General features: G+C 39.7%; 1 protein-coding gene across 1 annotated transcript; it reads left to right on the forward strand.

Moving 5' to 3' along the window:
* Positions 1-1,398: 1,398 nt before the first annotated feature.
* Positions 1,399-12,747, forward strand: LOC128374040 (synaptic vesicle glycoprotein 2A-like). The gene is made up of 12 exons (XM_053334269.1): positions 1,399-2,008; positions 3,125-3,305; positions 4,264-4,415; positions 4,852-4,985; positions 5,128-5,217; positions 6,332-6,439; positions 7,565-7,653; positions 7,753-7,917; positions 8,052-8,185; positions 11,285-11,491; positions 11,582-11,741; positions 12,564-12,747. Exons 1-12 carry the CDS (start codon positions 1,399-1,401, stop codon positions 12,745-12,747), a joined length of 2,214 nt encoding a protein of 737 aa, XP_053190244.1.
* The last annotated feature ends 1,872 nt before the right edge of the window (positions 12,748-14,619 follow it).

Raw genomic sequence — 14,619 nt, forward strand, 5'->3', positions numbered from 1 at the left:
CTTTCTTCCCCAGTATTGCAGCATGTTGAACATGTAGGAATATAATATTTACAGAAAATATAGAAAATATCACATCACAGGCTTTTTTGGTGGCCATGCAGTGAAAAATGTCAGTAGGTGAGGTTGCACTGATTTGGACCCCTGACCTCAGTATTTGTATGATTGAGTCTACAGCCCTCCCTTTACTGTATACCTGCTCCGTCAGTCTGTTATTACCTGTCAGAACTTGTTTGTGAAAAAGGGGTCAAAGTGAGTGTCGTGGTGATGTCTCTCATTCGCTGTCTGTTGTTTCAGCGAATGTACCCGCACCACAAATTCAAAGTGACATGTTGTTTTATTGTACGCTGACCTCAAGATGCAGTGTCTCTTCATACAGAAACATATGAACCAGGGGTATCATTAATTAAGATCACGAGACAGCGCCTTATAAATGTTCTTTTAAAGAAGATGCGATACTGCGGCAGACAGGCAGAACGGACATCAATTTTCTTTTTGTCAATTTCAAGCCTCATTTGTTTTCCGACGCAGTGCCTCTGAATCAGCAGCTGTTCAGTTTTTCCATTAAGAAATGTTATCTTTGATTAATCCCTGAAGTATACCTTATTAGTTTTTCTCAATATCGTTAATGTTTTATTGACAAACTTGACATTCAATCATGCAAAATACAACAAACTATCCAAGAATTGAACCTTTAGTACAGGGTTTTGTAAACATGGCTAAACTGACACCTTTTAATGTGTGTTGTCCAGATAGACATTGTAGACCTTACAGGAATTCCCTCTAAGTGTCTGATCCTTTGGCGCATTATCCTCACACCACATTACATTTGAGTCATGGTCACGCACTGTTGCTCTTAACCACGAACTGAGCCATCTAGGGCAGGAAACAACCATTAAAAATCAGTCTCACTGTTCAAGACTCAGCGTCCTGCCCTGTAATTGCAGCTCGGGTCTGCCTGTGACTCAGCAGAGAGAGCATGCTGGGCAGATATAGTAATGCAACAGGTGTAGTCTGGAAACACACCAAGAAAGGCTGGTTAGTTGGTTTAGTAAACTAAATGAAAGAAGGAGCTAATCAATTCAAGACACGCCTGGACAGTAATGGATCACCAGAAATATGCACTGATGTTTTGCAGCTGCCACCAAATGCCCCCTTTGATCACAAAGTGACTTTTCATGAATCCTACCCACACATGTCTGAATGATTATGAAAGAGAACATAAGAATGGCTAATTTCAATGTCCATTTTCTTTCCAGACATAGGAAGAGCCTGTTCTTAGTTAAGTGGACTGGAGTCAACTCTTTAAAATCTGTGAGGTGTATCTTGAACAAACTGACACTCCAACACGTCCAGGTGGCCTCTCTGCTAAATCTTTGACCACTTCTGAACTTCTTTAAAATGGAGGACGGCTATCAAAACCGGACTGCCTTTATAAAAGGTGCCAAAGACATTGCCAAAGAAGTCAAGCGGCAAGCCTCAAAGAAGGTCGGACGTTCAGTGGATCGGGTGAGCGATGAGTACAGCAAGCGTTCCTACAACCGATTTGAAGAGGATGATGATGATGACTACCCCATGCAGGGGAACCAGGACGGAGGCTACTACCGTGGAGACAGTCAGGCAGCCAACGACGATGAAGGAGGCCACAGTGATTCCACAGAGGGACACGATGAGGATGATGAGATCTACGAGGGCGAGTACCAAGGAATCCCCAGAGCTGACTCAGGCAAGGGCAGTCTGGCTGGAGGCCCAGGCTCAGTGGGGGCTGGTGCTCAACAGTTCAGAGATATCGGGGCGTCCGAGGCGGAGAGGAGGAAGGACCAGGAAGAGCTGGCTCAACAGTATGAGACCATTTTACAAGAGTGTGGCCACGGGAAATTCCAGTGGACCCTGTACTTCGTGCTGGGGCTAGCGCTCATGGCAGACGGTGTGGAGATCTTTGTGGTCGGGTTCGTCCTCCCCAGCGCTGAGAAGGATATGTGCCTGTCTGAACCTAACAAAAGCATGCTAGGTAAGACTTTTTTACAGGTTGAGTCTCCTCCCTCTATTGTAGAGGTTCTGGCTATATTGTGTCACAAGCATTTCATTAGAAGACCAACAACGAAATGACCCTACTAACTATTATCACCCATAACTTGATTTTTCTGTGCTGTACGACCCCATTGTTAAAAAAAACTATTATAGGATATGGTTTTATTCTTTGCCATGAAGATTACAGTCATGTTAGTGTGTTTAGAAAAGACTCCAAAGACTAATAACAGCATCACATTTTCAGTCTCTTGAGAGTAGTTCGGTGTAGGAAAAGGCTAGCTTGATGTGCTACATATCACAACCACTTGGCTTTGTATTATAAGGTTAATTTTTCAAAGAACTTCAGCACAAAGTCAAGAGCTTGTGTGTTGTTTTTAATCCCCATTTATGTGCAGTGTTGTCTGTCGTACACAGAACTACTCTTTGGAGACTGAAAACATGATTGTGGTTATTAGTCTTTGCCAACATTTCAAAACAAACTAATGTGACTGTAATCTTCAGGGCGAGGTAACATGTCACCCAGTGCAGCAGTGTGGCTCACAGAAGTGTTTTTAATAATGTTTAGTCAACAATGGAGGTCTACAGTACAGAGGAATATGAAATATCAGACTTCGGGGACACACACAATACTTGAATGTTGGATTAGTTCAATTTTGGTTTGGCTCTGCACATGAAATTTGTTGATAGTAAGAAAAATATAGAAAATCACCAGGTGTATCAGTGAGGCATGTTCCCTCATTATCCCACAAACACAGTACTGCTGCAGTACCCACTTCAACACCAAATGTGTGTTAATCCACTGCTGAAAATAGCCACCCACAAATGCTAAGTATTTTCGTGTTCAAATAATCTTTGCTAAAAACTATAGTGGTCACACAGGACAGGGAAGTCTGAAAGTATTATGAAATGTACTAATATCTAGTTGGTTTTGGTGTTATAGTGAAATCTGTTGATGATTAGAAATATATATAATAATGTCTTAAACTTTAAAATCTACAGTTAAATGTTTTAAAAATCATCTTGTTTTCGTATAAACTGACATTTTTAGACTTTTAGATGAATAATACTTTCACTTAACGTGCTTTTCTTTCTTCAGGTCTGATTGTATATTTTGGGATGATGGTCGGGGCGTTCCTCTGGGGAGCTCTGGCTGACCGGATAGGACGTCGGCAGTCTCTCCTCATCTCTCTCTCCATCAACAGTGTCTTTTCCTTCTTCTCCTCCTTCGTCCAGGGCTACAGCACATTTCTGTTTTGCCGGCTCCTCTCAGGTGTCGGGTAATTGCAAACATAACTATTTTCCTTTTAAATCTTGGGTGCGTACGCGATTACGTAATGCGGAAGGGGAAAACAGGCAAGTCGCTCGGCCAATCATATCATTCGGACCGAATGATATGATTGGTCAGAGTTTTCACAGAATATTATGAGAATGGAATAATGATTAGTTTCTATGCCTGATGGATCTCTTTAACATTTTAGAGTGCCATTACCTTATTAATAGCATTTTAACCTAAACAAAAAAAGTGTAAAAATGTAACAAAGGTAAGGATAGCTTTAAGTGTTAGAGATTTTAATTATGCAGCCCATACGTCAATGAAGAGAGTAGACAGGAGTCCAGGATATCTTCCATTGAAAAGGTTTATTTACTTGATCGAGGAGAAGTGAATGAATGATCAGTACAGCTGTAATCTTTAGCTAGCAGGGGAAGATTGTAAAAGTGTAAATAAAAGCTACACAGCATTTTACATCTGACCACACCATATAGAGTTCAACAGTAGATGGATCATTATTACTGACTATGGATATATTTTGCGACCATCCACTCAGTTTTTTAACCTTGTCAGCTTGTAACAAAGCTCCTGCTTTTATGGCAGTCTTGAAAACATTGAAAACAACAGTTTCTCTGGTTTAGTGAAGTGGCAAATTGAGATGCTGAAATCATTTCCTTTAGTGGTTAAATCCATCACTTTCCCACCAAATTTTTAAGAGTTGGTTTCGCACTGCGATGAAGAAGCAATAGGAGCATAGACAGATAGAAAATCATGTTAAAGCTTTAGTGACCAAACAAAACAACCAATGCAGCATCCTGCTGGCAGGATATTTAATGTGAAATAAATACATTTGCCTCTTATTTCTAAGTACAAAATGCTGTTATTCTCACAGTCTAAACCGGATCCCTGCAATTAAACACACCGACTGTTCAGCTCTGGGCTTAGTTGGTTTCTGATCTTTGCAGGATTGGCGGCTCTATCCCCATCGTGTTTTCCTACTACTCTGAATTTCTGTCCCAAGAGAAGCGTGGCGAGCACCTCAGTTGGCTCTGCATGTTCTGGATGATTGGGGGAATATATGCATCTGCCATGGCCTGGGCTATAATCCCACATTATGGTGAGTAAACAGTATCTGAATTGCCAATGCTAGTCAATCATCCTCATTTTGATTTACACTTAAATGTCAATATTTTCAGCAAACAAAGAAAGAACACAGAGTGAAGGTTTTATTTGGTAGCAGGGTGAACTGGTTGGTAGAGAAATGCAGGTTCAAGCTGTTCTGCTAGAAAGCATCTTGCCAGAGATGCTGCAGTGCATCTGACCTCTGACCTCTGACCTCTAACTTCCCTGGAGGAAAGTAGAGGGAAGAGCATGGTTCATACTGTGTCACATCAAATTAAATATATTCCAAACTCTGCTCTATAGATACATACATAATCCTATATTGTCTGATGAACTTAGCACACATTTATACAGAAAACTTGATTGTAAAAAAGTGTGAGGAAAAGTGTGAGCTCATTTACTCCTGTTGGTTTGTTTTTTTGTCTTTCCAGGATGGAGTTTCCAGATGGGCTCAGCGTATCAGTTCCATAGCTGGCGTGTGTTTGTTTTAGTGTGTGCGTTTCCTTCTGTTGCAGCCATCGCTGCCCTCAGTGCCATGCCAGAGAGCCCACGCTTCTACTTAGAGGTTAGCAGATGTGCTTTATGACAGTGCTGTCTGGTTTCACCCATACATGTATATGAATGTGATGCTTCTTCTGAACATTGATGGGGACATCACACACAGAGCGGTTGTGCACAACATGACCTTTACTTTTTCCCCTAAACAGAATGGTAAACATGATGAAGGCTGGATGATTCTGAAGCAAGTTCACGACACTAACATGCGAGCAAAGGGATACCCAGAGAAGGTGTTTTCTGTGAGTATCTGTGAGAAAAACAGCCAGTGCTCACATGGTTCACCTCGGCAGACAATCAAATAGACCTGTTACTTAATGTATTCCCCTTAAAGTAATTTAGCAATGACTGACCTTCACAGCAAGAAATTTAAACACAGTTTTATTTGTCAGCTGCAAGAAGACTTAGACATGAAACAGGCCGAGCCTTTTAAAGCTATGATCATGATCACACTCTTTTCCAGCACACTGTGATGCTGTTTTATGGTAGGTACTTAAGCCTGCTGGCTGCTGTTTGATGGAGTGAAAAAGGAACTGAACTTATGACTTAGAAAATGTATCTGATAATGAATGTTACAGTCAGGGGCACAGATAAATGATCTCCAAGCATCATTCAAACGACAAAATGTGCCTCACAATGTCTTTTCTAAATTTATGTACAATTCAAAACCTGAAAAAACAACATGCTGTTAAAGGTACCAGATGTTGCAAATTTCCAGCAGATTGTGAAAAAGACGCAGGTTCGGCCCACTGTGTCAATAAATCCCACACTTTAATGAAGAAAAGTTTTAATCTCCAGAAATCTTTGAAACAATAAATGCTGTTAAATGATTCTGTTGCTTTCTAGTGTAAAGGGAAAAATACCATTGTTATTTCCAAGGACATCTATTCCTTTACTGCCCTTTCTTTTATAGTTCAATTCTAGCATCGTATAAGGAGAACACGGACAATAAAGTTAAAGTAAAGATATAAATGATTTCCTTTACGACCCAAAAGTTCTGCAGAGGTGTTATTTTTTTACCAGCACTGAGTAGTGACTGCTGTCCTCCTCTATGTGGCCCGGGAGACGAAAGTCAGTGCAAAAAAAGCTTGCAAAGCACTCTGCTGCTGCTTGTAAAGATTACATTGCAGAATGTGTTGTTTTTTAAAATTTAATTCTTCTTTTCTCACTCTCTCAGAAGACTTTGTTTTAGAGATTTTAGCAAGTAAAACTGGTGGACTTTGAAAACTATCTGACAGCCTTCTCTGGCACAGGAAGAATCCCTGAACAAAAGCAGCCCTTAGTCTTTAGAAAACTCTGACAACCATCAAAATTCAGTAAGTGATCTCTGGATGACTTGCATCTTTTCCTTCCAAGGTCACCACAATCAAGACGGTGAAACAGATGGATGAGCTGGTGGACACTGGCACCGACACTCCGGTCTGGCAACGCTACAGACTGAAGATTATGAGCCTCTCCCAACAGGTGAGTGAAGTTGACTGGAAAAATTCTTGTGCTTCAAAATATTATTCACATACACGCAATCTATTCACTTACAGATAATAGAAAAGGAAGTGGCTTTGAGGCCCTCTCTGGGGTTCATTTGAACAGCGAGATTTGTAATGCAGGCACTTACGGACCAACACTGCACTACCAAATGCCTGTAACCAGATTTTAAAAGCATGAAACCACCAGGGAGATCATATCTAAGATCGCTACTTCTTAAAAGCCGCAGAATTACACTCGTTATACAAGAGTATGGCTGAGGCCTTTCATAGCTCAGGGCTGGCTGTAAAAGTCCTCAGTGGGAACGTGGACAGCGTGAATGGAAGCGTAGGCGTCATGATAGCTACAAGGTTTATAACACCAGCTTACTTCCTTACTAATTATTTGATCCTCTTAACCTGGGTCTGATTTGATGGCTGAATAATGCAGAACATTAACTAAATGCCTCAAGTCTTTTCAGCCACATCCACATGCAGACCTTCTCTGCTGCTTTTTGTCCTCTATATTTGAATTTGGTGTAACAAACTCCTTAAGATATGGTGTTTTTTCCTGTTTTTCTTATTGCATTAGTGGCTAAATAATTGAGACAGATTTTATGTTTGTATTTTGCTTTCATGTGTTTCAACTTGTTTGTCATTATGTTGCACATTGTTGCAGCACCACTGCTCTCCAGCTTTGTGCCTGATTTTAATTTGCCCTCAGCCTACGATCTGCTTCACATAGACGCCTACACCCTCCATCTTCTTCTAAGTCTGTTTCTTCTTAATGCTCACTGAGAGTCTCCCCCTCTTGAAGTTGAAGCACTGCTCTGTCGGAGACTTAAATTGTTAGTTAAAGGATAGTCTGCACCACCTCACTGCTTCAGGAAAACCTGTCTGGCTGCTGTCATGTCGTATCCTCATTTACACAATGCACGTTCAAACTCTGTAATCTGCAGTGTCAGTCAGTCAAAGGTGAAAGTTTGAGCATATGCAATTTGTGCCAGAATCCTGTCATTTGATTTGACAGAAATGAATGGATCGAGACCCTTATGATGAGTTTAAATCTGGTCTCCCGAGATTTCCTCATCAAAAAATGGTGTGTTTTCTTGTTCACATGTTGCAGATGCGGAATAACATTCTTGCCTGCTTCAGACCAGAATATAAACGGACGACTTTCATGCTCATGGCTGTTTGGTTTACCATGTCTTTCAGGTAAACTAAATACTCACATAACCTCAAGTGTTACTGCAGGCTGAATCACAGTCACTTTAGAGGTTTATCTCATCTGTCACGACTCTCACAACCTTGCAGCTATTACGGCCTGACGGTGTGGTTCCCCGACATGATCAAGTACATCCAGAAGCAGGAATATGAATCCCGCACAAAGACCCTGGTCAAGGAACGAGTGGAGCATGTCACTTTTAACTTCACCCTGGAAAACCAAGTGCATCGCGAAGGATACTACTTCAATGATAAGTAAGTGCTGTGCGAGCTTCAGTTTTTGAGTAGTTTAATACAGTATTGACAATATTAATAATAAGTGACAAGAATAGAAGAATACTGAATTTTTTTAAACCAAAATCTGAAAATATATACAACCTGTTTCCCAGATTCGTCAACCTGAAGATGAAATCCATGTTGTTTGAAGACTCTGTGTTTGAGGAGTGCTACTTTGAGGACATCACCTCCATACACACTATCTTCAAAAACTGCACCTTCATTGCAAGTTTGTTTTATAACACAGGTAAATATAATCAGCACTCAACTGTGTGTTCAGTTCTGATGTGCAACAGGTGGTCAGTGTCATGGTGAGCCTGCACCTAATTATTGATTAATGTTGCAATTATTTTTGAATTATTTAATGTCAAGAATAATAAATGTCACAACCTCAAAGAGCCCAAGTCATGAACCTGCCTGTTTTATCCCATAATTGGCCAAATATTCAATTTAAACCTGCTTTAATTTATTTTAAAGGGGGGGGGGGGCAATTGACAATTTATCACATTGATATGGTGAACAGTTGCTTTCACTGAAACATTAACAATCAGTTGGAGTCCAATATTCACTTTTCTTTTAGCTCTGGTTTGAGGGAAATATCTGTCTCAGTAGGTACTAAATACTCCACTATGTTCATCTGCCAGTCTCTAACTGTGTCTGTTTGCTGTTTAGTGTTGGGCAGTTAGTGCACAGTGGGTTTTGTCAGAGCTTTTTTGCATGAAAATAACTCCCAGCTGTGGCTGGAAATTACGCTATGAGAACAGTCTGAACAGTTTGAAGGCAGTAAACCCAAAACACTGAGCTAAAAGATCCTAAAATGCTCTGTCAAGCTGAGGGGAAAGAGTCGGTTATAATTGTCTTGCTACCTGTGACTCCTTCACATTACACATATTTATCTATTGTTGATATACAAATATTGATTAGAGGAGCTTTAAAGTGATATAAAACAGAGAAAGGAGCAAATCTGTACCTTTGAGGAACTGGAGCATGTTTGAAATAGTTGCTTTTTAATGGATCTTAGAGAAAGAGCTAAAGACTGAGCTCTTCAACAAACACCTCCACACCTGATGGATATTCATGACAAAAAAACCCAAAACAATGATCTGCTTCTAGGTACTCAGTGCACAGGACCTGTTGGACCTGAACTCAGCTTTGTACCATTTACTCCCATTGTTCTCTCCTGACTAGCTCCTTGCTTGTGTATTAACTCTCATGTGTATTTTGCTTTGGATAAAGATAATCCTTTAAAATAATCCTTTATTAGTCCCACGGTGGGTGACTTAATAAAGCATCTGCTAAATGAAATTGTAAGATTGCAAGATTGAAAATGTCTTAAAAAATGAATTAATTATCCAACCTGTTGCTGAAATCAACTAATCAGATGGTCGTTTTAGAGCTAGTTTTAATCACTCTGTTGTGTAATGATCACTATGATACAGCAGCTCAGCAAGTTACTAAAATAATAAGTGATGGAATCTGAATTTCAATTTCATTGCAGCCAAAAGTGGTAATAGCACAAAAAAAATCACACACCTAAAAAAGATAAACCTTATTTTCAGCAGAACTGCAACCATAGAAACATCTGTTGCCGGTATCCCATGGTAACGCTGCAGCAGAAGTGTTACCGTAGCAACGTAAATAAATCCAGCCCTCCATCCAGAATGCTTGATGTCAAAGTGACAGCTACAGATTGAAAAATGTGTTTACTCGTTAATCAGAAACAAACATATTGCTGCTCCATTTTATCTGTATGTTGAAATAATTTTAAATTCCATTCGGTTATAAGAAAACTGTCTGTGGTGGGTTATTGCTGTAGCTGCCTGTGTCTGGTTTTCATTTCTGATCACTGATCCATGTCTGAGAAAACTAGAGAAGCTGCTTCTCTGTGTATATAATGATCTATTGGATACTGAGCTGTGACAGTTAGTTTGAGATTCATCAACATCACAGTAACTGTCTTGGCAGCTTTTACAGCAGCAACATCTTCTGATCCCCGAAGCTAATGACACATACTTTTATCTTTATGTCATTTGTGCATCTAAAATTTTATGACCATTCAGCACTTTTATGCCCCAAGTACTTTTCATAAAGCTGTTATTGGTTATTGGTATGGAAGCAATTTCAGCAGTGTCATCAGAAAATATGATTGTGTTTGTGCAGCTGCAGACAGCAAAGTATAAACAGAGAATAAAGTAGCGGGTCTTGTAAAGTCGAGGAGATTTTACTGTATATTTTAAGATGTTTTGCAGGACAAAAATGCTTGTATTGGAATCAGTTTTTATGTTTGAACGCTGCCTTAAAAGGGGAATTTTGATCAAAAACAGCAGCCGACGGAGGATTTGGTTTTGTGGTGACTGCATAAATGTCCTGGCTTCTTTTGCTGAGAGATCATTGAACTGCTTTTTTCCACTTGTTTTAGGAAATGTAATCATTTATGCAGGGGCATAGGTTAGGTTACAGCAGTGAGGGAGATACAATGAAGTCCGAATCAGATAGTATAGCTATGTAAATCTTTTTTGATCATTAATAATATAACTGTCAAAATCATGTTTTGTGTTATTGACAGACACCTGATATGATAAATAACATATCTTTTTCTACAGAATCTTACTGTTCACTTCTTGCTTTTTTTTTGGAGATTTGCCATAAATAATTCCCATTATTTATACTGTTTTCTTTTCTGGGAAATCATGCAGAGGAGTTGAGGGTATTTTTCCACTAAGGATTGTCTGCAGTCTTCCTCTCAGGCTGTTTAGAGCTCCAACATCCTCCATGATTAAGATGTAGTTGCATGTTGATCGAGAGAAGAAATCCAGAGCAAATTAACACCTCGACACCTGAGCCCCTTAAACTTTTTACCACTTTGTTGCATAGAGTATTTCTTAAGTACTTTTTAACTTTCTACTACCTTCTTTCTCATTGCACTTGTACGTGGTCAGCAACTTGAGAATTTGTACCACAGCTCTTTTGCGTCACTGTCTTCTAATGTTTGATTGTCTTGCCTGATTTGTAAATCGCTCTCCCTAGAGGCGACTGCCAAATGACTAAATATACATGTAAATCCCTTACTGCTGCTTGTAAGCTCATTGCTACCAGCGTACTATAACAATTGAAGCCGATTTAAATACATACGGGACATTTTTTTGACACATGTCCTCTCTTCTCTCACATTGGGATTTTGGCAGCTGTGCAGTCAGGGAACATGGTTTATAGAGATTTTAGTAAGGAAATTACACTGTTAAAACTGAGGATGACATATTCCTTTCATCCTCTGTTAAAATTAAACCCTTTATTCATGTTCAGCTTCTCAAGGATTCAAACATCACATCACTGTTTCTCTCCTCAGATTTGTTCAAATATAGGTTTGTCAACTGTAAACTGGCGAACAGCACGTTTATCCACAACAAGGAGGGCTGCATGCTGGACTTCAGCGACGACTTCAACAATGCCTACATGATATACTTTGTTAACTTCCTTGGCACGCTGGCGGTGTTGCCTGGCAACATCGTTTCAGCTCTATTAATGGACAAAATCGGGCGTTTGAGGATGCTGGGTAGGTAAATCTAATCATTGCAGATAATGTACTCATGACTGTTGAGTCTGTTTTAACTTAATGTAATTCTTGACTCCTCTCTGCAAACAGCGGGATCAAGTGTCATCTCTTGTATCAGCTGTTTCTTCCTGATGTTTGGCAACAGTGAGTCAGGGATGATCGCCCTCTTGTGTCTGTTTGGCGGCATCAGCATCGCCTCCTGGAACGCCCTGGATGTGATAACGGTGGAGCTCTACCCTTCGGATAAAAGGTAACACGAGAGTTGTAATCCCTCTAAGGCTCCCTGGACTCCACTTTAAGTGCCTCTGTAGCTGTAATAAAGTACACGACATTATGAAACATTCACTTAAGGCAGATTATGTGTTGGCATATAAGATAAGAAAGACGATGTTGAAGATGTTGTTTTCCAAACTTAAATTACAAGCCTATTGTCTCTTACTTCATACCGTAGTGTCAAACATTATGTGAAGAAAAATGTACTATCATGGATGCTGTCTTCCGCTATAGAAACAGGAAGGTTTGATGGTTTCCCTGAAGAGAAAAGGCTTTGTTTGTTGTCTGGTTTGGGTTAGACAGAATATGAAGTCCATTTCACGTATATGTTCTCGGTTATATAACAGTTTAAAAGCCATTCAGTAAAATGCTCTTCATCTATAATGACTTCTCTTGCTTTGATGAGTATTAAAAAACTGAGTTAATTGAGTTGTGGTGTTTGGAAGGGAACCCTTCTTTTGTGTCCATTTTTATATGTGCAGTCTGAAGGGAAACAAACCCCTTTGTTTGAAATGCAATGCACACGTTTTGTTTCATCACTGCAACAGCATTTTTGGCATTTTGATACAAGTACTATCAGTATTACTAGCGGTGTAATATATGCACAAATAATAGCAGCATATTATGTATTATTATATATTCAAAATAATTGAACAAATTCAAATTTAAATTAACAAATAACACTGTTTTACCTCCTGTTTTGACTCATCTTTTGTAAGTGTATGTACAGTTGTGTCAGTGTTTTATTTAATGAATGAATGAATGAATTAAATGTTTGTTCCTATCTTCTTGTGTTCAGAACCACAGCGTTTGGCTTCCTTAACGCTCTCTGTAAACTGGCGGCCGTCCTGGGCATCAGCATTTTCCAGTCGTTTGTTGGCATCACCAAGGCACTACCCATCTTATTTGCCTCTGGCGCGCTTGCTGCAGGTAGTTTCCTTGCGACAAAGTTGCCTGAAACACGAGGCCAAGTGTTGCAGTAAAACAGCTGACCAGCAGTGGGCAGCAGAACACCGCTGGAGTGTGTGTATGACAACCAGAGCCCGAACATCCCTGAGAGCTTCAGCGCTGCCCGTCAGACAACATGACAACAAACTGCCACCCCCATTGTAAGCCCAGAATCCTTTGAAATATGGATTGCATCATTCAAAGTCTTTATAGACACACAGTGATTACTAGAAGAGCACACAGACGTAGAAATAAATAACACATCTGAAGGATAACAGTTTATTTGTGCTGTAAAAATATCAGATCTTTTACAAAAGAGTAAATGCACAGTGGTTTTTGCGTTAGAAAAGGAAATGTGCAGTTAGGATGACTTGTTAAAATTCCCACAGATATACAGCCCAGTGAGAAGACAAGAGCGTTCAAATGAAGAAATGAGAACTGGGAAAAAAAAGCCACAATGTGTGAGACAAGTGAAAAGTTTCAATCCGTGTATGTTATCAGTTTTCAAATATGACTGCAGTGTTTTTCTTTCACGTCTGTCCTCACTGACTGACTTACAGTGGTGCTTTTTAATTTGCTGTGACGTCACTGCTACAGTTCAGTTTCTTTTGAAAATATCATACTATGATTTTCAGGATGAATATATTTTTAGTATATTAATATATATTTAGTGCCCATGACTGTTGACCACTGCCTACTGAAAGCCAGACCCGGTGAGAGCTGCTAGGACATGAAAACACTCCAGTGAGGCCGGCTGAATTGATCTAGAAACAGAGAGTTTAATTTCACAGTTTTGTTGTCCCTGCTTTAAGCTGGTCTACTCCTCAAAAAAGAGACAGGAGGAGATACATTTCACAGGATTCTCCTTTGTAAATGGGAATAGTTTGATCCAGTTCCTGAGTGTTCGGTGTTAAACGTCCAAACTAATGTTTCTCCCTCCCTGTAGTTAAACAGTACAGCTGTGGCAGTGTGATGGTGTCTGCAACACTGGGACTTCTGTGGGATGGATTTTGGTCAAGTGCTAACGCGAGAGCCGATACTGTTGTGTAATATTAGCCTAAATTAGCTGTGTGAGCATGTGAGTGTGTGCTTGTGTGTGATTGCATGTGTGCGTGTGTGTGAAGAAGAGAGAATGAGTCTCATTTATTCCTTTAGACATTATTTAATGAAAATCAGTGCAGCCATGTAGACCATACTATCCAATCATTGCAGATTTTATTGATCTAACAGCAGAATGCATGAAGCAGCGGTCACACATTTTAAGGCTTATTAATGATCACATACATTAGATCATGCAGTAGCTCAGGTGTGATGAAATGCTTAGACTATGTTTACAGTTGGTATTATATTTTAGCACCACTGCACCAAATTATTGCACATACAGGATCATATTCTGATATTTCGGGTCTGGCGTCATACCAAATGCATAGCTGCAGTAGCCTTAAAATGAAAACAATTCACAAAACAAGTTGATTATTTTTGCCTTTTATTGTTTAGACATTTTCTGTTTGTGCTGTCTTCAGTACTTTCTTCAAGTTGTGTTTTATGCCCCTTGGAAGTCCTGATATGACTAAATTATACCCACAAGCACAAATCAAACAGGGCCAAAATGAAGCAGTAAAAAAGAGACTCCTATTGATTAGGCAGTGTGGCACAAACAGAGATTACAAATCACTGGTCTAATTTAAATTTAAGGGCTCCTGTTCAGTCATTCCTTCACTGCATCCATTTGTGCCCCCAAAAAATGAAAATGTACTACTTATTGTACTCAGTAGTGGGATGATGCTTTACTGTCTCCAAGTAGTTTAAAAGCAGTTTTACAAAAGTAACTGGACTCAAGCACTCTTAAAGGATTTGATTATTTATACATATCACCACTTAGGTATAAGTTCTCCAAAGGTGTACAT

Source organism: Scomber japonicus, chromosome 15 (genome assembly GCF_027409825.1).
Source record: "Scomber japonicus isolate fScoJap1 chromosome 15, fScoJap1.pri, whole genome shotgun sequence".
In the NCBI taxonomy this organism is placed as follows: Eukaryota; Metazoa; Chordata; class Actinopteri; order Scombriformes; family Scombridae; genus Scomber; species Scomber japonicus.

Bases quoted from the DNA above. Each gene is read 5' to 3' on its own strand.
- LOC128374040 (XM_053334269.1), top strand. From the start codon at position 1,399: ATGGAGGACGGCTATCAAAACCGGACTGCCTTTATAAAAGGTGCCAAA. The intron at 6,440-7,564 runs GTGAGTGAAGTT...CACATGTTGCAG, and splicing joins TTATGAGCCTCTCCCAACAG to ATGCGGAATAACATTCTTGC. The intron at 8,186-11,284 runs GTAAATATAATC...TTCTCTCCTCAG, and splicing joins AAGTTTGTTTTATAACACAG to ATTTGTTCAAATATAGGTTT.